We start from the raw sequence: 25,164 nt of genomic DNA, 5'->3' as shown, positions 1-25,164 counted from the left end.
GTCCCCTCAGAAACTCCATCCTTTTTTGGAAGAAAATTAGAGACTTTGCCTTCTCCTCCTTGGTTAATCTCTACAAATACCCTGTGAGGTCAGTTAGGATGAGAGACAGTGACAGGCCCAAGATCACCCAGTGAGTTTGATGGCCAAGAGAGGCCATCAATCCTTGTCACCCAGGTCCCAGTCCAATTCTCGAACCACTACATGAAACCGGCTCATATTTATTTATTTGTTTACATCTTTAGTAACAGGGATGGTGGAAAATGCTGCAGCAATGGAGGAAGCTAACAGTGATCATAAGGGAGAGGAGGAGTCTGTAAGGGCTTAGTGATGAGTCTCATTCTTATTCTTGTCTCAGAAGAAAGTGTCTAGAGCTTCAGGAAATCATAGTGGTCCTTTTATCTGTAACTGACAGATGGAAACAGACATTAGATAGGTCAACAAAACCCAAAGAACTATGGTAGGAATGGTCTGGAGGTGGAGATGACTGTGTTCCTTTAACATTTTCTTCCTTGTCCGAGTCCAAGGTAATGACTACTGTGAAAGGAGTTCAGCTCTCTCTTTGTACCTGAAGCAATGACTGTGGTGAGAATACACCTGTCAGGAGGCTGTCTGTGGCTTCTGGCTGGTTGCCCAGGAAATTATAAAGACAAGGAAAAGTTTCTTACTGTCCTTTTTTATTTCAATCTTTACAGAGAGGCTATAGAACTCAGCCTCTTGCATAATGCCATTGTCCCAAGTGAACCTCCACCCCGTCTCTCCCACTTCCTAATTCATCACTCTCATCATCTCTCCAATGGGTGCTGCTACATGCCCTCTGCCATTAGGTCCAGTCATGGCCGACTCTGGGGTTGCGGTGCTCATCTCACTTTATTGGCAGAGGGAGCTTCCGGGTCATGTGGCCAGCATAACTAAGCCGCTTCTGGCAAACCAGAGCAGCGCATGGAAATGCCATTTACCTTCCTGCCGGAGCGGTACCTATTTATCTACTTTCACTTTGACATGCTTTCGAACTGCTAGGTTGGCAGGAGCAGGGACCGAACAACGGGAGCTCACCCCATCGCGGGGATTTGAACCACCGACCTTCTGATTGGCAAGCCCTAGGCTCTGTGGTTTAAGGGGTGAAGCAGGGGGCAAACAATAGGGTGGGTGGGTGTGCATTTGATCCCAAGAATTCCCTACCCTTGTTTCAAGTGAAAAACATCATTGCTGAATCTAGTTTAAGAGTGTTTCAGAGCCATCTTCTTTCTGCTTCACCAGTTTGCAAGCAGCAAACTGTTAAGTTAGCAAAGCATTCAAGTCAAGGGACAAACTTCCTTATTTCATTACATACTCTTTGCAGCAGTAAGTGTCCAGTAAACAGTGGCCGATCTTTTTGCCATAGGGCTGACAAGGCAAATGTCTGCATATCCCCCGAGCGACCATACACTCTGTGTCACCATGAAGATACCTGGTGAATCCTGCACAACCAGAAGAGGACAATAACTGATCAGTTTGAAAAAGAAGGAGGCACTTCAAACAGGAACTAGTTATAGAATCATAGAATTGTAAAGTTGGAAAGGATCCCAAGGGTCATCTAGTCCAACCCTCTACAATGCAGGAATCTCAGCTGAAGCATCCCTGACAGATAGCCATCCAACCTCTGCTTAGAAACCTCCAAGGAAGGAGAGTCCACATCCTCCCGAGGGGGTCTGTTGAACTGTCGAACAGTTCTTCACGATGTTTAGTGGGAAGCTCCTTTCTTGTAACTTGAAGCTGCTGGTTCAAGTCCTACCCTCCAGAGCAAGAAACAAGCTGGTTCCCCCTTCCATCATTTCCCTAGTCCATCATTTCTCTAGCAAACCTGCAGAGGATTTCATTCTCTTCTCCTAGCCTGCCTGGGGAATAAAGGGTGGAAAAGTAAATGATGTCCTCCACTGGGCCTCTCTGTTCAAGTTCTTTATGTTTCTGGCTACCTGTATTGGATTTAATTTATAGCCCAATATGACTCTCCTCAGCTCCAGAAAGCACAAACAATGGTGAGGGGTGATGGGAGCCACAGCTCAGCAACATTTGGTTCCCCACACCTGCTGTAGAGCACAGTCTGATGGACGCCAATATTAAACAAAACAAATATTTTATTGACTCTACTCCCTATCACATGGGGTTATTTTCTGTTCCTTTGCACACCATGGAGAATGCTCAGAAATATCCAGCAGCCCGTAAATCATATCAACAGCACAGGATCTATGACATCTTTAAAGGTAAAGATAAAGGGACCCCTGACCATTAGGTCCAGTCGTGACCGACTCTGGGGTTGCGGCACTCATCTTGCTTTACTGGCCGAGGGAGCCGGCGTACAGCTCCCGGGTCATGTGGCCAACATGACTAAGTTGCTTCTGACGAACCAGAGCAGTGCACGGAAACGCCATTTACCTTCCCGCTGGAGTGGTCCCTATTTATCTACTTGCACTTGGACATGCTTTCGAACTGAACAATGGGAGCTCACCCCATTGCGGGGATTCGAACCGCCAACCTCTGGCAATATAGAGCTTCCCTCCCTTTTTCTGTTTTTTACACACACAGTTCTGTTTAATGTCATATTCCATATCTGTAATCCAAGTTCTTCCCTCCTCACCTGTAGAAATATAAGTCTGAAGTAATATTCAAAGGGAGGGTTGGCAAATCATAAATGTTGAGAAGAAACTTTCTATAAAGAAACCATAGGCTCCCCTCCACCTACACTGTCTTTTGCACCGAATGAAGTCTTTTCTCAAGTTCAAACCTTAATGACCATACCGCATGGCTCAACTTCAGTGGCTGGCTCCTCCAAAGCCGTTGACCTCCTCCAGACAGCCCACTGAATCCTGAAGATTTCATCAGGTTAATGCACTGTTCGGTATTTCCTTGCTTTGGTACAATGTGTCTTCTTGAGTGGTTGCAGTCATGGACCACAATACCCAAAGCAGGAAATAATATATAGACAGAAACTTTTAAAACAATAAGTGCTATAGAACCACTGAGCTATGAGTGCACATCATGCTTAACGACATGAATTTTACTTTCTGATCTTTGAATATTATGGCTTTCTGGAGAATAATGTGCAACATATACGGTAATTAACTTTTTGGGGTTCCTCTTGGTGAATAGATTTTGTCATCATGTCTTTCATGCCAGTTCATCCATGAAGAGGGCTTACGTGTCAGTATATCACGAATCCCTATAAATAGTTGGGCATTCAGAAGACAGAACTCCCACCAGAGCATTCTGTTTCACTAATCTGTTCTTGCTGCTCAACTTCGGATTATATAAGCGATGTGGTCCATGTCTACTACTGCTCAAGGAGACACAGTATACAGCACCAAATCAAGGAAGTGCTGATCAGTGCATTAACATTCAGCATTCTGTGGGCTGTAAATTGCATTTCAGACCCTTTGCTTGGCAACTGAGTGGAATAATTAGGGAGGCTGCTGTCATATGCAGGCCCACATGCCCTGGGTGCTGAAGTTCACTACTGAGGCAGAATACTTTGATTAATGTTCTGTGTCTTCTGGAAGGCTGAATGCTGATCTATTGATGGGGTGTTGTAACGCACTGACATCTAAGCCCTATGAATGGATGATTCAAATGTACTGCTCGTGATGACATAAACGTAATCAAGGAGACAAAAAAAGAGTTAATCGCTATATATTCTGTATTTTATTCATTGGGAAGCCATAATGTTCAAGGAGCAGACAGTAAAGTCCATGGCATTATCCATTATATTTATTCAGGGTTCTGGAGTTCAATAGCATCTATTGTTTAAAAAGTTTCTGCCTATATGTTATTTCCTGCAGTCCATGCCTAGTACTCCTCAAGGAGACACAGTGTACCAAAGCAAGGAAATAATGATTTGACTAAATGCAATGTAGTTTCTTCTTGTTAAGAAATCTCCCCCAGTTGCATTCAACCATATTGTGGATGCTCTCAGAGCACCAAAACAACATCTTTCCTACAGTCCCCTATGCAAACTGAGCACTTTTGCATTCAAGGCATTTGGTTCTGTGAAATCAGCCCTGAGTGCTCACTGGAAGGACAGATCCTGAAGCTGAGATTCCAATACCATTCCAGCAGAATAGCAATAGTGCTCTTAGTGTTCCACTCAGCTGTCATCCAAAGGGTTATAAAATCAAATTTACAATGCACCGACTCCAGAAAACTTCCTTAAGTTAATGCACACTGTTCAGTATTTCCTTGCTTTGGTACTCCATGTTTCCTTGAGGAGCAACAACCATGGACCACAATACTGAAAGCAGGAAACAGCAACTGTTAAAACAATAGATGCCATTGAATCCTTGAACTCTTAAAATATTTCACGGTTAATGTCATGAATTTCACTTTATGTTCCTCTTTTGTATCCTTGATGAATAGTTCCTGTCATCACGTGCATCACATCTGGATTACCAATGCACAGATCTTACGTGTCAGTATATCACAAAACCCTACAAATAGGTGGCTATTAAGCCATCCAGGAGGCACAAAACGATCACCAGAGTATTCTGCCTCAGTAGTCTGCTCTTGCTGCTCAACTTGAGATCTGAGTAAAACTTCAGCAATGCGTTTGTGCTGGCTTTTCAGGGTTGCCCTTCTGTTTTCTGAGATGCTTCTGTTTTCTGCAGGTAAAACATGCATTGAAATTAAAAGCATTTGGACATAAATGACAAAAGAAAAAAAATGGGGCTGGAAGCATGTACTACTCCTGGTCCCCTCCAGTGTGGTGTAGTGGTTAAGAGCGGTAGTCTCGTAATCTGGGGAACCAGGTTCACGTCTCCGCTCCTCCACATGCAGCTGCTGGGTGACCTTGGGCCAGTCACACTTCTTTGAAGTCTCTCAGCCCCACTCACCTCACAGAGTGTTTGTTGTGGGGGAGGAAGGGAAAGGAGAATGTTAGCCGCTTTGAGACTCCTTAAAGGGAGTGAAAGGCGGGATATCAAATCCAAACTCTTCTTCTTCTCTTCTTCTCCATGAGGCAGGCTGATGTAGGTGGCATAATTCAAGGGGCCCCTCTGTGGGCACCTCCACAGTTGCTTCCTGTGCCAATGGAGAAGCGAGCACAAATGGCTGAGGAGGCTTCTGGTTTCCATGAAGATCTCATGGGAGCCCCTTGAGATCTCACTGGCTTATGGAAGCCACAACTGCACAACCCAGGCTAGCTAGGCACAGCACGGGATGCCATCTTCCCTTTTTGCCTCTGGTGGTGAAACAGTATGGGCCGCCCCTGTACATAGACCTAGACAGTGGTACCTCAGGTTAAATACGCTTCAGGTTACAGACGATTCAGGTTACAGACTCCACTAGCCCAGAAATAGTACTGTGGGTTAAGAACTTTGCTTCAGGATGAGAACAGAAATCGCGCAGTGGCAGCGGGAGGCTCCATTAGCTAAAGTGGTGCTTCAGGTTAAGAACAGTTTCAGGTTAAGAACAGACCTCCAGAACAAATTGAATATTTAACCCGAGGTACCACTGTATTATAAATTCCTGTAACATCAGTTTAAAAGTTATTCCGAATATCTTGGGCTGCCATTATGCAATGGTTCTATTGAACCTGGGACGTTGAACCTTAAAGAGAGAAGTTTGAAGGTGTTGGAAAAAAAGTAAAGGTGTTGGAAAAAAATTTAACAATTGAAGAAAAAGGTTAAATACCTGGGGGTAAATTTAACACCTAAGAATGTGAACTTATTCAAAGACAATTATGAAAAATGTTGGTCAGAAGTAAAGAAGGATCTAGATATATGGTCTAGGCTGAAACTTTCCTTGTTAGGCCGAATTGCTGTTATTAAGATGAATGTATTGCCGAGAATGTTGTTTTTGTTCCAGACGTTGCAGATCCTAGACAAGATGGACTGTTTCAAGAAGTGGCAGAAAGATATATCTAAATTTGTCTGGCAGGGCAAAAAGCCCAGAATAAAATTTAAGATTTTAACCGATGCGAAAGATAGAGGGGGCTTTGCCCTGCCAGACTTAAGACTTTATTATGAATCAGCAGCATTCTGCTGGTTGAAGCAATGGCTACTTCTGGAGGATACAGACATTTTGGATCTGGAAGGGTATGACAATAACTTTGGCTGGCATGCATATCTGTGGTATGACAAGGTAAAGGTGTACAAAAGTTTTAAAAACCATATTGTTAGGAAAGCACTGTATAATGTTTGGAACCGATATAAAGATTTGTTGGAAAGTAAAACCCCCAGGTGGTTGTCACCAATGGAAGCTAAGGCAGTGAAAAAACTTAATATGGACTCTAATTGGCCAAAATATTGTGAAATTTTAGAACAAGATGGTGAAAAGTTGAAGCTTCAAAGTTATGAGAAGCTAAAGCATAAAGTTCGAGACTGGTTACATTATCATCAGATAAATGAGACATTCAAGCAAGACAGGAAACTTGGTTTTCAGAAGGAGAGGTCAAAGTTAGAAACAGAATTGTTAGAACCCAATACTAAGAATTTATCTAGAATGTATAATTTGCTGCTGAAATGGAACACACAAGATGAAACGGTGAAATCAGCTATGATTAAATGGGCACAGGACATTGGCCATGATATTATGTTTGCTGACTGGGAACAGTTATGGACCACCGGTGTTAAGTTTACGGCATGTAGTGTCTTGAAAAAGAACATAATGAAAATGATTTACAGGTGGTACATGACCCCAGTCAAGCTTGCAAAAATTTACCATTTGCCCAATAATAAATGCTGGAAATGTAAGGAATCGGAAGGAACCTTTTACCACCTTTGGTGGACCTGCCCAAAGATTAAGGCCTACTGGGAAATGATCTATAATGAAATTAAGAAAGTCCTTAAGTGGACATTTGTAAAGAAACCGGAGGCTTTTCTCTTGGGCATGGTCGGCCAATTGGTACCAAAGAAGGATAGGACATTCTTCATGTATGCAACTACTGCAGCAAGAATCCTCTTGGCAAAGTATTGGAAGATGCAAGAACTACCTACTCTGGAAGAATGGCAGACGAAGGTGATGGAATACATGGGACTGGCAGAGATGACCGGCAGAATGCGTGACCAGAGGAAAGAGACAGTGGAGGAGGACTGGGGAAAATTTAAAGTATATCTTAAAAAGTGTTGTAAAATTGTGGACTGATAAGATGTTAAGGGGTAAGAAACAGAGAATTACAGCTGTAAATGTTAATCTTAAGAAAATCTAAAAGAGAATTGATTAGAAAATTGATTGAAGGGTTGCTAAAAAATGATAAAACAAGGATGCGGTGAAAGGGAGGTATGGGGAAGTCAATTTTATTTGTTAGGGTTTGTTTTTTTGGAGATGTATGTGTTTTCTTTTGTTTTGTTTTTTGTATGTTTGTATGTTGTATGTTTTGAAAATTATTAAAAATTATTATTTTTATTTAAAAAGAGAAGTTTGTTCATTAGAAATCCACACCCCAATGCTCTGGCACTGAGCTATGGCCCTTCCTTATTATGTGTGGTAAACTGAGGGGCTCTATTGGAGCCTCTCCCTCCGGTAACAGAAGAGTTTGGCAACAGTCCTTCTCTCAACGACTCATATCTGCTCATAAGTAAAGGTAAAGGTAAAGGTACCCCTGCCCGTACGGGCCAGTCTTGACAGACTCTGGGGTTGTGCGCCCATCTCACTTAAGAGGCCAGGGGCCAGCGCTGTCCGAAGACACTTCCGGGTCACGTGGCCAGCGTGACATCGCTGCTCTGGCGAGCCAGAGCTGCACACGGAAACACCGTTTACCTTCCTGCTGGTAAGCGGTCCCTATTTATCTACTTGCACCCGGAGGTGCTTTCGAACTGCTAGGTTGGCAGGCGCTGGGACCGAGCAGCGGGAGCGCACCCCGCCGCAGGGATTCGAACCGCCGACCTTTCGATCGGCAAGTCCTAGGCGCTGAGGCTTTAACCCACAGCGCCACCTGCGTCCCATATCTGCTCATATGCGCATGCAAACAGCAGAGTAAACAAAAGCTTGGCTGCGGAAGTATGTAGTATCATTAATTTTATTGCTTTACATCAAATCAAACCAAATTAAAGCAAATCATAGTAAAGAAAATAACATTGTGAGGAGAAGCTCACACAAACATCCTGTCTGTCCAGGAGACAGAACAAAGAGCCCAAAAACAAAAGCACATAGTTGGGATGCAGCCAAGGAAATGGGGGCAATTTGCAAGCCCCCAGCTGGCGCCAGCCCACCGGCCAATGTGCCAGGTGATCTCCAGTCCTTGGTTCAGTGTCAGTGACCCCAGCTTTAGAAGCTGGAGCACGCTCTAATCAGCAGAGTAAACTCTATGCAACAGAAGTGGCAGGGAGATGCTGTGATGAGCATATTTACAAGCAGTTTATTCAGCATAAAGTAAAGGGACCCCTGACCATTAGGTCCAGTCGTGACCGACTCTGGGGTTGCCGCACTCATCTCACTTTATTGGCTGAGGGAGCCGGCGTACAGCTTCCGGGTCATGTGGCCAGCATGACTAAGCCACTTCTGGCGAACCAGATCAGTGCACAGAAACGCCGTTTACCTTCCTGCTGGAGCGCCACCTATTTATCTACTTGCACTTTGATGTGCTTTCGAACTGATAGGTTGGCAGGAGCAGGGACCAAACAATGGGAGCTCACCCCGTTGCGGGGATTCGAACCGCCGACCTTCTGATCGGCAAGTCCTAGGCTCTGTGGTTTAACCCACAGCGCCACCCGCGTCCCATGACATCTTTACTCTCCCACAAACATTATTTTAATTTGTTTCCATTAAGTTTCCACATGGCCTACCTGGAGCAACCATGAGTGCTATAAACAGCATCAAGGAGAAGGCACAAAAAATCTTCATGGCAAAGTGCTGACTCTGGTATCACTATGAGAAAAGAGACAGCAATGGCATGAAGGGGTTAATACAACCTGGCTGATTGTAAGTATGCTGGGCTTTGAGCTAAGTTATAGACCAGGATAGCAAGCTTGTGGCTGGATTGCAACTCCTATCAGCCCTGACCATTGTAGTGGATATAGATAAGAAGGCTTTTCCAGGAATACCTGCAGTTGCTTCACAACCTTAAATCAATAAATCCATACATAAATGTATCTTGATCCCTGGCAGATGTTCATATATAGTTAACTTCCATCAGAATTCTAGAATTAGACCATTAACTCTTATCCCTACAACATTGATGGAGTTGTTAAGAACATCTATCAGTTCCAAACTAACAAGGACATGGAGAAAAAGATGGTTAAAGATAAAATATGATTCTACAGGTACTTACCAAGATGTTTGAACACTATGTCACCTTCCAGCCCAGATGGCTTGCTTATATTCTTTGTCTTCACTTATATTCACATGTCCAATTAGACACATCCTACCCTTTCAGGACAGATTGATCAACTTAGGTTAATAAATTGGGGATTTAACTTTGTGGAGGGATGGAGAGGTAATGTTTATCCATGTTCCTGGACCAGCTTGTACCCATGTCCTTCCTGCTCTTCTGCTTGATGTTCAGTTTATTCAAATAAAGGATCACCCCTGATTTTGTCCTGTGTACACAAGGTACCAAGAGTGAGAGGGGAAATGAAACAATTGCTACTACTTGCGTGCCAAGCCCCCATGCCCTGTTGATTAAAAGCACACAGACACGAGTATTTAGGGTTATGGGCTAATACAGGCCACAACTTTATTGGTTACAGATGTGAGTAGTTTGGCTTAGGCATTGGGTGAAACCAGGCTATATATTGACTCCCGCCCGTGTGCAGGGAGTTTAACTAAGGGGAAAATACCAGAAGGGGAAGCCCTGTGACTTACATCAAATAGGGGCACCCCGAGGGGTTCCCACTGGGGTCATGGCATGGCCCTAGCTTAGAAACAGTACAACCCAATGGCACAGGGAAATAAAAAGGGAATAAGCAACAGGCATCAGAGAGCAGAGTAACTGATTATATAGGACAAAGAAAACCCAGACCAGGCAGCCGCAAGCGGCAAGTAAGGATCAGTGGATCACCCAAGCCAGATCACTGTGAGGGCATGGATGCCCAGCTACGACACTGCCCACTGCGAAAGGTGAATGGTCTTGTCCCCACCTACACATGTCAGGCACTATAAAGCTTCTACAGAAGGTTTATATACATCCTTAATACTTGTTAATACTGCGGGAGGCAGTGGAGGACAGAGGTGCCTGGCGTTCTCTGGTCCATGGGGTCATGAAGAGTCGGACACGACTAAATGACTAAACAACAACAAATACTTGTTTCCTGCCTTATTGTGAAACCCCCTTACTAGAAAATAATAGTCCAACATCCTGTTTTCACAGTGGACAACCAGATGCCCATTGGAAGCCCACAACTCAGACTTTAGCACAGCAGCACTATCCCCCCTTGTGGTTTCCAGGTGTATACTGACTCTGATCATGGAGGCAGAGTATAGCCATTGGGATTAGTAGCTACTGACATCCAAATACCTTCATGAGATTGTCTAATTCAATATGAGCTGAAGAAATTAACAGATTGAAGAACGTGGCTCCAGCTAACAAAATGATTTACAATAGGGAGGTTCTCCACTTAGGCAGGAAGAACCATTGTACATTGAAACCATAGTGTCATTCTTGTGGCTCTTACAATCAGACAGTTGTACCCCCTCTTTTATACAGTGGTACCTCGGGTTACATATGCTTCAGGTTACAGACTCCACTAACCCAGATATAGTACCTAGGGTTAAGAACTTTGCTCCAGGATGAGAACAGAATTAAGTTCTTAACCCGAGGTACCACTGTATATTTAAACAATTTTTATAGCACTTAACTACAATCTTCTTAGCTATTTAGTCTGTCCCACTCAACAGCCTTTTTGCACCAGCAGTGCTTTGCACCAAATGGAGATCTGTTATAGATAGCATGCTTGGCATGGATTTTCAGTTGTCAGTTTAATGTACTGTACAGAATTTCCTCTCTTTTGCCCACTGTGTCTTATTAAGCAGCAACACACAAACAGTTCTGGTTGTCATGCTAACTGCACCAGGATTGTTAGAACGCAGGGCTTACGTGTCCTTCCATCACCAAGCAGGGAAAGAACAGTGCAGTCTTTCATAACACAGAGTACCTTCACAGTGCTCTGCCTCAGTTTTGTCCAGCTGCTGTCCAGCTTGATCTCCTGGTCAGGCTTCAGCCATGAAGAAGGCCTGATTTTAACTGTTGTTATTTCACGGGTGCTTTTATGTTCTGCGGATAAGGCATGCATCGAAAATTGAAAAAATCATTTTAAAGTGATATAACTATAGCATGCTAAGAAGAAGTTGGAGGCCATTTAGAAGAGAGATGTCAATGTGTCATCTATGTACAGGATGCATCCTCTAAATTGATGTCACCTAGCTTTTTGCAGTCTTGCAAAATATAACAACAACAGCAACAAGTGATAAAACATTAAACATTAAAAAGCTTCCCTAAACGGGGCTGCCTTCAGGTATCTTCTAAAAGTCAGATAGTTGTTTATTTCCTTGACATCTGATGGGAGGGCGTTCCACAGGGTGGGCGCCACTACCAAGAAGGCTCTCTGCCTGTTTCCCTGTAGCTTCATTTCTCACAGTGAAGGAACCGCCAGAAGGCTGGGGAAACCCAGCCAGATCACTCATGGTCGAGTAAGATTGTCTTCCATAAGCACAGTTTTAACAATGAGTCCGTAAATGACTGTGGAGGCCAATTCTGGATCCACACGTCCTTCCACAGTAGGGACATTGGTTTCCGGGTGGGAGTTGATCATGGTGTGGATCTGCCAAGCATGCCTTCCTCTTAGCATGTTTCTCCCTTGTGTTCTGAGTTCGAGTGTCTTCAAAGCCCATGACACCTTTGGTAAAGGCTGTTCTCCAACTGGAGCACTTGCAGGCCAGTGTTTCCCAACTGTTGGTGTTTATTCTACATTTTTAAAGATTTGCCTTGAGAGAGTCTTTGATTCTCTTTTGTTGACCACCAGCATTACACTTTCCATTTTTAAGTTCGGAGTAGAGTAGTTGGTTTGGAGGATGATAACCAGGCATTCAAACAACATGACCAGTCCAATGAAGTTGAAGTTGAAGAATAATTGTTTCAACATTGGTGATCTTTGCTACTTCTGGTACCCTGGTATTAGTTCGCCTGTCTTCCCAAGTGATGTGTAGAAATTTTCAGAGACACCGTTGATGGAATCTTTCGAGGAGTCGGAGATGGCTTTTATAAGTGGTCTATGTTTCACATGCATACCGTAAGGTTAGTAGTATGATAGCTCTATAAACAAGCATTTTGGTTTCCCTGCGAATATTGACCCATTGATCCCAGCCTTTCATAGGATGAATCAACCATTAATTTACAGAGCAATATTAAGGCTCTCCAGAAGTCAGAGGCATAACCAAATGTTCCAGGAAATATTGCAAATTGGTACAATCATATCTGTGTTCAAAGGAGCATAACCAAATGAATAATAAAAAGCCAACATAAGAAGATATTCCAGATTCAAAGGTGAGCTTTCACTGCTTCTTTGTAAGGAGGTAAGTTAAATCAAGTCTCTTCAGGCTTTGTCAGCAGCTTGGACTTTTGATGGTATATTCGGAACTTGTATTGTAAAGAATTACAGATCAGAATACAAATGATCTGTATGAGGACCTGTACGTAAATGCATTGTAACAGGCACAGTTGTGTGGGTGATATTCAATGCTAGTCCTACTCAGGAGTAGACCCATTGTAGTCAATGGGCATGACTAACTTAGGTTTGTTAACATAAACGAGTCTACTTTGAGTAGGATTTAGCTGAATACAACCCTCAATATTTTATGACAAAAGTATGTGTAGATTTATCTCAATGCACACATTTCTAAACAGATGTTATCATAAAATATGCATTTTGCTTCATTTATTGAGCAAAATACAAATCATGTATGTATGTATGTATGTAACCAACATCATAAAACCCCCTCTAAGTAGTTAAAATTATTGAAACTAGAGTTAAAACAAGCTAAGCTTTCTCTCTATGTAAAATAAGCAGTTAAATAAATGTACATATTGAAATAAATGTCACTGTGATACATATTAGGCTGGAGTATATTAATCTGGACAGTTCATTTAAAAATATGGATCAAAACAAATTAATGTCCCTTTCCAAGAAACAACGAGCAACTGGTATTGCTGTTTTTACTTTTGTTCCCCCTGCGAACAATGCCATGGCCATTGGCTAGCACAATAAAGTTTATGAATGAATGAACAAATATATATATAATAGAGTTTAGAAAATTGTTTGAGATTGCAATCCTCTTCCGATTTATTTGTGTATTTCCACACATTGGAAATTTTATCCAGTGTAGAAAATGAGAGAATTGCTCTAAGTCAACACTGGGCTGCTTACATTGGCAAACTTCTAAAAATAAATTTCCATTGTTTTGATGGAAAGGTTGTGCCTCTGCAGATCTAACTTTGATATACTAAACACACACACACCCAAACATCATATGCATGCATACAAACATGCAATTTCCATGGAGTTCAACGGAACTTGCTCTCAAGTGTTTGGCATGACAGGTGTGAATTGTTTGGATCTGTACTAGTTTATAATTTACATGTCTTGGAGCCATATTCAATTAACTCAACACGCTAGCAGAAGGATTCCCGCTAGAGCTATGGGTCCTCCCCACCACTCCTCACCCCTTCTTGGGAGGGTTGGGAGAACCTCCAGAACAGGACATGGAGCTAGAAGAAGGGAGATTATTCGGCTGGGCAAGCAGAAAAGTGATGTGTTGAATACAACTCTTGGTACCCTTTCTCTCTTTCAGTGACTTCAACATATCGGACAACTTTTGCCATGGAAAAAGCTCACGGCTTTCTTTTTGTTCTTCTCTGCTTGGGAACCCTGAGAGAGTCAAGTAAGATCTGTTTAAAGATGTCAGCAGAATGATGTGGGAGAAAACTCCCTTGGGAAGTTTAGTATGGAGGCTTAAACTAATTCCCAGTTAGACTGTTAATTCAGCAATGCATTCAAAGACAGATTCCAAGAGAGTCTATGAGATGAGAGGATATCCATTATGAGACACACTCTGGACCATTCCATCATATAGCCAAACACTTCTGCTACTTTCCGTCATCCTAGCAGCTCACTGTCTCTTCCTCCAAGCAAAGACCTTAGAAACAGTTATTCAACCCATGCTTTTTTTTTGCTGTGTGTAGAGGCCTCCTTGCATCTTATATGTAGCTATTCTTCTTTCCAGCACACAGTGTTGGGCTCCTCCTAAAACTTGTTCTTACTAGTTTTGTTGTCTGGTGTTGGCCTTAGGATTTTAAGACAGAGCTGCTCCGCCAGGCCTTTGGGCAGGATGCATTTTCACTTACTTTCCATTGTATAAAACAAGCCTGAAGGAGACCCCCAACCCGCTCACAGGTCCTTGTATGATCAGTGGAAACAATTGGTCCTGGCAAGAATTAACTGCTCTCAATTCCAACCTGATAATTGCCACCTGCCCAGATTTTAACTTGTCTGAATTAATTTTAAGATGTATTTTAATTAATTGATGTCTGTTTTTATGTATATTGTGTTGTTTTTATGATGTTAGCCCCTCTGAGCCCAGCCTCAGCTGGGGAGGGCGGGATACAAATAAAAAATTATTATTATTACAGTGGTACCTCTGATTAGGAACAAAGGAAGGGAAGGAATCACAAAGAGAAGAGTAAAATGTTTGGGGCAAAGCCATCTTATAAAGCCTGGCTTCTTCCCCATCCTGATTGGCCTGTCAGCTCACATGACCCTTCCCCAACTCCTCTGCAGGGCTAAACCATTTTGAGTCTTCTTCCCAGGGGAGTTGAGATGTGGCAAATCCACTTGCGCTCAAGGGTGGGAGTGGCACTCCCAGAGCAGCTTAACAGTCAGTTTCTCTTTCCAAGAAACTCTGGTAATGGTAGCTCTGTGGGGGGGAATAGGTATGTAGGGGGCCCACAATTGAAATCCTCCCCCCAATTAATTTTTATTGATTCTCAAAAAAATTAACAAATTAATGCCTAGCTAATTCGAATTTAACATAAAATCCTGTTGTTGTTTAGTTGTTTAGTCATGTCCGACTCTTCGTGACCCCATGGACCAGAGCACGCCAGGCGCTCCTGTCTTCCCCTGCCTCCCGCAGTTTAGTCAAACTCATGCTGGTAGCTTCGAGAACACTGTCCAACCTTCTTGTCCTCTGCCGTCCCCTTCTCCTTGTGCCCTCAATCTTTCCCAACATCAGGATCTTTTCCAGGGAGTCTTCTCTTCTCATGAGGTGGCCAAAGTATTGGAGCCTCAGCTTCAGGATCTGTCCTTCCAGTGAGCACTCAGGGCTGATTTCCTTCAGAATGGATATGTTTGATCTTCTTGGAGTCCATGGGACTCTCAAGAGTCTCCTCCAGACCAGCATTCCTTCCTACTTGAAGCTTTCCTTAACTTGAAGCTTTCCTTGTTGGGTCGAATTGCAGCTATAAAGATGAATGTATTGCCAAAAATGTTATTTCTGTTTCAGTCATTGCAAATTTTGGACAAGATGGACTGTTTCAAGAAGTGGCAGAGAGATATTTCTAGATTTGTCTGGCAGGGCAAGAAGCCCAGAATAAAATTTAAAATACTAACTGATGCAAAGGAAAGAGGTGGATTTGCCCTGCCAGACCTTAAACTTTACTATGAATCAGCAGCATTCTGCTGGTTGAAAGATTGGCTATACAAAAGAAAAGAACTAAGGTCCTCAGTTCCCTCACCTCCCCTGCCCCTGGTAAGCAGGGAGAATTTTAATAGGCAACTTTCAATGTGCCCTAAATAAAAACAAGGAGTAGCTAAAGTTTAAGCCTTATGTTTATATTTAATGCAGACCGCCAGTTCAGAAACAAGTCTTAGAAAATTCACTAGCTTTTTTGAGGTATTATTTGCTCCTCTCAGATTTCCTCAAATGTCCAACCTGTTTGGGAAACTCAGCATTTGTTTTAAAAAGGTAAAAAATAAAAAAAATAAAAAGTAGCCACTGTAGGAGATTCAAGAGGAATTGAATGAGAAAGTGTCCAGTTATTTGATTCTGGTATATTATGTTTCTTGAACAGGTTTCGTGTACAGTTATGTAAAGCCTGCACACATCGATCTCAAAGAATGTTTAAAAAAGGGTGGCCGATGCTTCGGAAGAAATACCTGTGAAGAACAGTTTGTTTTCTATGGACGCTGTCAGAATGGAAGCAGAGGCATATGCTGTAAAAGGTAAATCCATAATATTGCAGGTTACGTGGCAGAGTGGAGAGTATTATGGAGGTGAAATCAAAAATTTGTTGTTGTTTAGTCATTTAGTCATGTCTGACTCTTCGTGACCCCATGGACCAGAGCACGCCAGGCACTCCTGTCTTCCACTGACTCCCACAGTTTGGTCAAACTCATGCTGGTAGCTTCGAGAACACTCTCCCACCATCTCGTCCTCTGTCGTCCCTTTCTCCTTGTGCCCTCAATCTTTCCCAACATCAGGGTCTTTTCCAGGGAGTTTTCTCTTCTCATGAGGTGGCCAAAGTATTGGAGCCTCAGCTTCAGGATCTGTCCTTCCAGTGAGCACTCAGGACTGATTTCCTTAAGAATGGATAGGTTTGATCTTCTTGTAGTCCATAGGACTCTCAAGAGTCTCCTCCAGCACCATAATTCAAAAGCATCAATTCTTCAGCGATCAGCCTTCTTTATGGTCCAGCTTCACTACGAGGAAAACCATAGCTTTAACTATATGGACCTTTGTCGGCCAGGTGATGTCTCTGCTTTTTAAGATGCTGTCTAGGTTTGTCATTGCTTTTCTCCCAAGAAGCGGGCGTCTTTTAATTTCGTGACTGCTGTCACCATCTGCAGTGATCATGGAACCCAAGAAAGTAAAATCTCTCCCTGCCTCCATTCCCCCCCCCTTCTATTTGCCAGGAGGTGATGGGCCCAGTGGCCATGATCTTCGGGTTTTTTTTATAATGTTGAGTTTCAGACCATATTTTGCGCTCTCCTCTTTCACCCTCATTAATCCCTCCTCACTTTCTGCCATCAAGGTTGTGTCATATGCATATCTGAGGTTGTTGATATTTCTTCCAGTGATCTTAATTCCGGCTTGGGATTCATCCAGCCCAGCCTTTCATATGATGAATTCTGCATATAAGTTAAATAAGCAGGGGGACAATATACAGCCTTGCCGTACTCCTTTCCCAATTTTGAACCAATCAGTTGTTCCATATCCAGTTCTAACTGTAGCTTCTTGTCCCACATAGAGATTTCTCAGGAGACAGATGAGATGATCAGGCACTCCCATTTCTTTAAGAACTTGTCATAATTTGCTGTGGTCAACACAGTCCAATTAAAATTAAACATGTGTATTAACGTGTGCTGGCAGGATCGTAGGAGAATACATGTCAATGAAGGAAAGGAGCGTGACTAATGTATCCCTGCAGCATGGTGGCATGCTTGGGCTGGCTTTCCTGAATTCAGAAATCACTTAAGAAACACGTGGATTTACAGAAGTTCAGGATATTACAAAGGTGCTGGTTCTGTGGTGATTTTAAAGGGAATGAAAAGGGAGTGGGGAGCTTTAATCAGGAAGATCCAAGTGTGTTGGGATGGAGAAATTTCTAAGACCTAGCAACTCAACAAATTCCTGAGCCCAGTGCTCCCCAGCCTGATGCGTCTCAGATGCTTTGGACTAGAAGTTCTATGAGCCCCAGACAGCATGGCCGATAGCCAGAGATGGTGGGAATTGTAGTTCAAAACATCTGGAGCAAACTGGGTCGGGAAAGGCTGCTTTAAACTTTCAGAAGATTACTCTTGCAATTACTCTAGCAAGATGGGCTCCTGCTATATCATTGTCATGCCTTGTGCTGAGGTGAGGCAAGGCAAGGCAAGGTAGAAGCTAAGCTGGGTGCAGAGGGTGGTACCAGGCAGGTTGAGGGACTAAGCACATAAAGGTCGTCAAAACAGGGGCACAGAGGTTTCTTCGGTAGGGAACATGTTGAGCCACAGTGCTATGCACAATAGTGAGGCCCACTCAAAGTGAAAGGTCTTCTACAGCCTTCTCCATTAGTCTCTCACTGCAATGGAGAGGGGAGAGACTATGATTCCCCCATGGAATGTCATATCTTCTGATTGAAGGGCCAATCGTCCTTCAGGCTAATAGGGTGGCAATGTTTCTGAGATGTGCCCTTCCCTTTCTGTTTTTGTACTCCTTCATCCCCCTAGACCTGAGTTTTGCTATAAAGTGGATTCATAAGTAGTAGTGGTAGTGGTGGTGGTGGTAGTAGTAGTAGTAGTAGTAATAATAATAATAATAATAATTTATTATTTATACCCCACCCATCTGGCTGAGTTTCCCCAGCCACTCTGGGCGGCTCCCAATCAGTGTTAAAAACAGTACAGCATTACATATTAAAAACTTCCCTGAACAATAATAATTTATTTATTCCCCAGCCACTCTGGGCAATTCCCATCAGAATTAAAAGAACAATAGAGCATCAAACATTAAAAACATTCCCTAAACAGGGCTGCCTTCAGATTTCTTCTAAAAGTCAGATAGTTGTTTATTTCCTTGACATCTGATGGGAGGGTGTTCCACCGCTGAGAAGGCCCTCTGCCTGGTTCCCTGTAATTTGGCTTCTCAAAGCGAGGGAGCCGCCAGAAGGCCCTCGGAGCTGGACCTCAGTGTCTGGGCTGAATGATGGGGGTGGAGTATACCGAGGGCCGAGGCCATTTAGGGATTTAAAGGTCAGCACCAGCACTTTGAATTGTGCTTGGAAAAGTACTGGGAGCCAATGTAGGTCTTTCAGGACCGGTGTTATATGGTCTCAGCAGCCACTCTCAGTCACCAGTCTAGCTGCTGCATTCTGGATTAGCTGTAGTTTCTGGGTCACCTTCATATGGGTAGCCCCATATGGAGCGCATTGCAGTAGTCCAAGCGGGAGATAACTAGAGCATGCACCATTCTGGCAAGACAGTCCGTGGGTAGATAGGGTCTGAGCCTGTGTACCAGATGGAGCTGATAGACAGCTGCCCTTGACACAGAATTGACCTGCATCTCCATGGACAGCTGTGAGTCAGGGCTACAGTTGCCCCATTCAGGACCAGGGAGTCCTCTACACCTGCCCTGCCCACCCCCTGTCCCCCCCAAACAATACTTCTGTCTTGCCAGGATTCAACCTCAATCTGTTAGCCGCCATCAATCCTCCAACTGCCTCCAGACACTCACACAGGACTTTCACCAGCTTCACTGGTTCTTATTTAAAAGAGAGGTAGATCTGGGTTTCCTCAGCATACTACCAGCCAACATACAATCAGCCAAAAACCCCTGCTGATCTCTCCCAGCGGTTTCATATAGATGTTAAAAAGCATGGGGGAGAGGACAGAACCCTGAGGCACCCCACAAGTGAGAGCCCAGGGGTCTGAATACTTATCCTCCCCACACCACTTTCTGGACACGGCCCAGGAGGAAGGAGTGGAACTATTGTATAACAGTGCTCCCAGCTCCTCTAAATGGTCCAGAAGGATGTCATGGTCAATGGTATCAAAGGCTGCTGAGAGATCCAGCAGAACCAGGAAATAGATTTCACCTTTGTCCCTATTCCGCTGGAGATCATTGACCAGGGTGACCAAGGCAGTTTCAGTTCCATGTTGATGCCTGAATCCTAATTGGAAGGGATCCAAATGGTCCGCATCCTCCAGGCATGCCTGGAGTTGTTCAGCGACCACCTGCTCAATCACCTGACCCAAGAATGGAAGATTTGAGACTGGGTGATAGTTGGCGAAATTGGCCGGATCTGGGAAGGCTCCCTCACAGAGAGAAGCATTCACCACCGTGCAGAGCCCATCACCCAGCCCTTCTTGGTTCACTTTTATGAGCCAGGATGGGCAAGGATCAAGGAGACAGGTGGTCAGTTTCATTCATCCAAGCAGCCTGTCCATATCCTCGGAGCTTAACAGATTGGAATTGATTCCACGCACCTTGACTAGACAGGGCTCTTTCACTCTCCCACCCTGCCCCTGCTCCCATGGTGGAGTCTACCTCTTTCTGAATCTGAGTGACTTTATCTGCAAAAAAGACTTTGCAAAATCATTGCAAGAGATCCTGGGGCTCTTACCAGGCCCTGATAGCACTGGTGGTTCTGTTAAATTGTGAACCACCTGAAAGAGTCTCCTGCTGCTGTTTTCTGCAGATGGAATAGAGGCGATTAAGAAGGTCCTCTTCGCTATTGCTACCACCACTTGGTAGGCTCGACACTGAGCATTAACTCATGTCCAGTCAGATTCAGAATGAGTTTTTCACCACTGGCACTCTAGCCATCTCAGTGTTTGTTTCATTGCCCTCAGCTCCGGGGGGAAACCACAGTGCTATCTGGGCTCTAAGGAATCAAAGAGGGCACATCAGAGCCAGATGGTCAATAGCCCTGGTTAACTCTGGAGTCTGGAGACCAAAGCTTATTGAGAGAGTTCAGTATGTTTAGGCTGGAGAAGAGGAGAATGAGAGTAGATAGCCATCTTCAAATATCTTAGGGGCTTTTACATGGAAGATGGAGTAAGCTTCCTTTTTCCTGCTCCAGAGGGTAGGACCTGATCCAATGGATTAAACTTACAAGAAAGGAGATTCCAACTCAACATCTGGAAGAACCTTATGATGATAATGTGAGATAAGATGGCGCCTGGCACACTTCTGCTGCGCTGATGGACGCCCGTGCCGATAGAAAAAACTTGAACACTCTTAGCTCTCTTAGCAAAGTCCTTAGCAGAGTTTTGCAGCGGCAGAAAGTGTTGCCTTGTGTGTGGATAATAAATCAGACTGAATGCAGGCTTCTTGCTAATCTCCAACAGCCTTTAATGAGAAGAAAAAACATCATAAATCAGCCCGGCGAGAGAGCAGGCATTCTTTCGTCTCTCAGCCAAAAATGAAAGGAAACTCACACACAAAAAAAGATTCCCCTATGTGAACCAAACCACGTCTCAGAATGTGAGATGTCACACAGAACTGTTTAACCCTGTAAGTTCTGATTCTCCTCACAGATAAGAGCTGTTCAACAGTGGGATGGACTCCCTCAGAAGGTGGCGGACTCTCCTCCATTGGAGGTCTTTTGAAGCAGAGGTTGGATGGCCATCTCCCTTCATTGCAGGGGGTTGGACTAGATGACCCTTGAAGTAACTTCTAACTCAACAATTCTATGATTCTGTGACTAGCTGCGAGATCATATACAGTGGATGCTCGGGTTGTGAATGTGATCAGTGCGGGATGCATGTTCGCAACCCGCAGCTTTTGCAACCCGTGTCTGCACACGCGTGGCTTGCAATTTGACGCACATGTGCAAAGCGTGATTTAGCGCTTCTGCGCATGGGCGACTGCCAAAACCCGGAAATAACCCGTTCCGGTACTTTTGGGTTCCCCCCAAAAAGCACAGCAACTCTGGTCAATCCAATGGGTAGATCACAGCCAGTTTTTTTTAAATAATGGGAGTAGATTGCAGTCTCTTGGAAGTTGGTCATACCTGATATATATGTTTTAAATAGGTTTTGGATATATTCAATCATTTTTCTTGTGTTGTGTCTGTAGCCCTGGGTCCCTCTGAGCGGAAGAACTATCAATAATTTATCAAATAAATAAATAAATACTACCACCTTTTCACTTAATGTTTTCTTCTTCTTCTGCAGAGACCCAGAAGAGTACTGCAAATGGCGGGGAGGTGCATGCACTAAAAATAAATGTCCTCCAGATAGTTCTTCCCTTCACCAGTGCACTAAAAGGGTTTTCTGCTGCAGAAAGTGAGTTGCAAAGCTTGACAGATAAAATGCAAAAAGGAAAGAAGAAGAAAATTGTCCAGATGACTGCATAACTTTAGTGGGGTATCTTTAGCAAAGGGTAAATTGCATAGCAGGAGGGGGTAGTAGGAGATACACAGTAAATGGTTGGCTGAGGAAATAGGTTCAGCTGCAATCTACACATCTATTAAACCAATATCCTTGAAATGCTGTTGACTTGGTCTCAATGGTTGGGTTATCTCTTTATTTGCATGAGCAGCGAGTCATAAGAAGAACCTGCAGGATGAGGCCAATGGCTCTCCTGGCCCAGCATTGTGTTCCCACAGTGGCCAGCCAGATACCTATGACGCAGAACATCAGCGCAACAGCACTCTGAACATTTGCCATTCCCAGTAGCTGGCATTCAGAGGCATACTGCCTATGAAGTGGAAGCAGAACATAGCCACTATGACTAGTGGCTTTATCCTTTATCCTCCATTCATTTGTCTAAGCTTCATTTAAAGCCATTCAAGCTGGCAGTCGTCACTGCCTCTTGTGTAAATCAGACCGTTGCTGGGATTGAATGCCACAGAGGACCATCAGAGCTCAAGTGCCAGACCAGTGAGAGTGAGCTAAAATATGGGAGCAGATGTATGGAGACCACCAAGCCCTTTACCAAGGGCTATATTAAAGCTTTCCCCCCAGCTGTGTGTGAGGCCAGAGGTAAAACTTCACAGAGGAATGGATGCAATTTTTACTTAATCACAGTGTTACATTTCACATCCAATAAACACACAAGACGTAACCGGATGTACATTTGAAAAAATAATATATGCTATTCATTGGATTGGACGCGGGTGGAGCTGTGGGTTAAACCACAGAGCCTAGGACTTGCTGATCAGAAGGTCGGTGGTTCGAATCCCCGCAATGGGGTGAGCTCCCATTGTTCGGTCCCAGCTCCTGCCAACCTAGCAGTTCGAAAGCACATCAAAGTGCAAGTAGATAAATAGATACTGCTCTGGCAGGAAGGTAAACAGTGTTTGTGTGCACTGCTCTGGTTCACCAGAAGCAGCTTAGTCATGCTGGCCACATGACCCAGAAGCTGTACGCCAGCTCCCTTGGCCAATAAAGCGAGATGAGCGCCGCAACCCCAGAGTCAGCCACGACTGGACCTAGTGGTCAGGGGTCCCTTTACCTTTACCTTTTATTCAATGTATTGAATTGTAGATTTCAACAGCTCATAAAGTTCAACGTAAAAAGTAGAAGACCCGGTGGATCAGTTCATTCTCTAATCAGTTTATGCATAAGGTCCATATATGTGAAAGTGTCTATTCCACCTGTCTGTTCATAGAGTTCAGCAATCCACACGAAAGGTTATTGCAGTTCCACAGAATCCTTTCACAGTCTAAGACAAGGATTTCTGGAATATTACCCTTGTTACGCCGTCCTGGGCTTCATCAGTAGTACAAAATCATATATGATATCACAGGACAGTGGATCTTATAGCATAGTAGTTGAATGTTATGATCTACTTCTGTTGAAATCTACAATTCAATACAATGAATAGTATATATTATTTTTTCAAATGTACAGCCAGTTACCTCTTGTGTGTTTATTGAATATGTTTCACACAACCAGAGGTTTGTTGTTGTTTTGCACAATTCACATCCATGCAAAGCCTTGAGATTGCCACAAATCTCCTTTCCCACCCATTTGTCTGAAATTTGGTGGACTAGCCCCTCACAAAAAGGGGCTACTGCATTTGGGCACATTTCATCAAATTCATCCAAACAACTTTAAAAAACAACAACTGCATACCCACCAATGAGTATTTATTAATTATTCCATTATGGTCAATAGGAGAGACATGTGAGGCTTCAGAGGTTTAGGCAAGACAAGCTCTACTTCATATTTAAGGTGTGAAGCCTGATGTTAGCCCAGGTAACTGGAGGGACCCCTCCCCCCCACCACCATGTGCTTAGTTTTTCTATTTATAATCATGACAATATGCAGTAAATTGGTATGGTCTGATGATACATGGCTAATGAGCCATGTTTGATTAGTTGGCAGCTTTTTCAGAGCCAGGTCAAAGTTACCAGTTATTTGAGAGCAGTAGGTTTATAAGGTTTTCCTCAGTGTTTTCTGGAGTCACAATTTCCCCTGTTTACTCTTTCAGGCATCCGAAATAAAAACCAAAGCATTTCTAATAGTAACTCTGGTCGTGTTCCAGCAAACATGCTTGAGAGCTGCAGAAGCAAGGAAATCAACAACTGTGTCTTCAAAGGGTCCACACAACCATCAAATATGTTGCTGTGGAATAAATACAAGAAACATTTAGCCATCTGTTTGCCTTATCCCTATCCTCGCCTTTCTACACTGTTTATATGAACGTTGATATGAACGTTTAGATGATTTCTTTTGGGCCTCCAAGCTGTCATCACAGCAGATGTCTTGTAATGATAATGATTGCCAGTGTTTAGTACTTCACAATCAATTGAAAACTATGTTTCTTATTGAATTTCTGCAATCTGCTTTGTAGGAGCCAAAGTTTTATTATTACTATTACTATTACTATTACTATTACTATTACTATTACTATTATTACTAAGTCTTGCTGCACCATTCAGACATCAATTTCAGCCTTTGACAGTCTTGCCTTTCGACAGGAGTGGCCCTGCCATTTATTTACTTTTAGCCAATTATTTTTATTGATTTTCCTAATTATTACATATCTTGCCAAATTAGATTAATTAATACAATTTCCCGAAACTGGCTTTCCACTCTCCTTATAAGGTATGTCCAAGATGAACCCGTGTTTCTGCTCATATTCTCAATTAATCTCTAGATAACACCCCCCCAGTATTTACCAATATTATTATCCATCAGCTGCCACTCTACATCCCTGCGTACAGCAAAAAATCAAGTAATCCCCCCTTCCTCTCTTTCTCTCTCTCTAATCAATAATAGCAAGTGTAGCTTGTTTTTCAAATTCAGGTTCCTCCCCCCATTTTAGCTGTAACTCTTGCTCACTCTGCCCAAGATCACATTGATGCTCAGCACTACCCTTTTGCATGAAGTTCCTACCAGGAATTTTCAGAGTTGTCAGATGATAATCCATGGGACAATGCACTGTATTTATAGAAGAAACCTACTAATTGTCAGCTTGTAAGGCCCTGAATAGCTCAGGAGCAGACTACCAGCTCATTCATGGACACCATCAGAGGAGGACTTCCGGTTGCATGCCTCCCATCCCTTCACCATCCTCTGTCATCCTGTGTCTATTCTCCGCAACGCCAACCTCTCCTTTCCCAACCCCGGTTTGCCCCAGTGGGTCCTTTCCCCCCCTCCTGTATTACTATCAGAATTTTAAAAAAAATCTTTTTAAACACGGAAAATCTGCCTGCTTCTGCTCACTTCATTTTCCATCCCTTATTTACGCAAATTAAAGTAGCTTCCATAGTCAGAAATT

General features: G+C 43.4%; 1 protein-coding gene and 1 long non-coding RNA gene across 3 annotated transcripts; one reads left to right on the top strand and one right to left on the bottom strand.

Annotated features, from left to right (window-relative positions):
- Positions 1–240: 240 nt before the first annotated feature.
- Positions 241–9,313, bottom strand: LOC309365992. The gene is made up of 4 exons (XR_014166367.1): positions 9,236–9,313; positions 8,751–8,832; positions 1,331–1,457; positions 241–405 (listed from the first exon to the last, which is right to left on the bottom strand). It is a non-coding gene; the product is annotated as an uncharacterized lncRNA (long non-coding RNA).
- Positions 9,314–12,443: 3,130 nt separating this feature from the next.
- Positions 12,444–24,032, top strand: LOC309365930 (helofensin-2-like). Of its 2 annotated transcripts, none has more exons than XM_081904555.1 (5): positions 12,444–12,474; positions 13,750–13,839; positions 16,025–16,175; positions 21,609–21,719; positions 23,926–24,032. In XM_081904555.1, the coding sequence occupies exons 2-5, from the start codon at positions 13,779–13,781 to the stop codon at positions 23,936–23,938; spliced, it is 336 nt and encodes a 111-aa protein (XP_081760681.1). In that variant the 5' UTR covers positions 12,444–12,474; positions 13,750–13,778; the 3' UTR covers positions 23,939–24,032. The 2 variants fall into 2 exon arrangements, with proteins under 2 accessions (XP_081760681.1, XP_081760680.1); XM_081904554.1 differs by having other exon boundaries at positions 23,872–24,032.
- The last annotated feature ends 1,132 nt before the right edge of the window (positions 24,033–25,164 follow it).

The sequence above is a fragment of the Podarcis melisellensis genome (assembly GCF_964234715.1).
Source record: "Podarcis melisellensis genome assembly, chromosome: 3".
NCBI classification, from domain to species: Eukaryota; Metazoa; Chordata; class Lepidosauria; order Squamata; family Lacertidae; genus Podarcis; species Podarcis melisellensis.
The sequence above is the reverse complement of the archived record's forward strand: the minus strand, read 5'-3'. Positions and strand labels throughout refer to the sequence as shown.

Coding starts and splice junctions, on each gene's coding strand:
- LOC309365930 (XM_081904555.1), top strand. CDS start 13,779: ATGGAAAAAGCTCACGGCTTTCTTTTTGTTCTTCTCTGCTTGGGAACC. Junction 13,840..16,024: donor GGGAACCCTGAGAGAGTCAA/GTAAGATCTGTT, acceptor TTTCTTGAACAG/GTTTCGTGTACAGTTATGTA. Junction 16,176..21,608: donor AGAGGCATATGCTGTAAAAG/GTAAATCCATAA, acceptor CTTCTTCTGCAG/AGACCCAGAAGAGTACTGCA.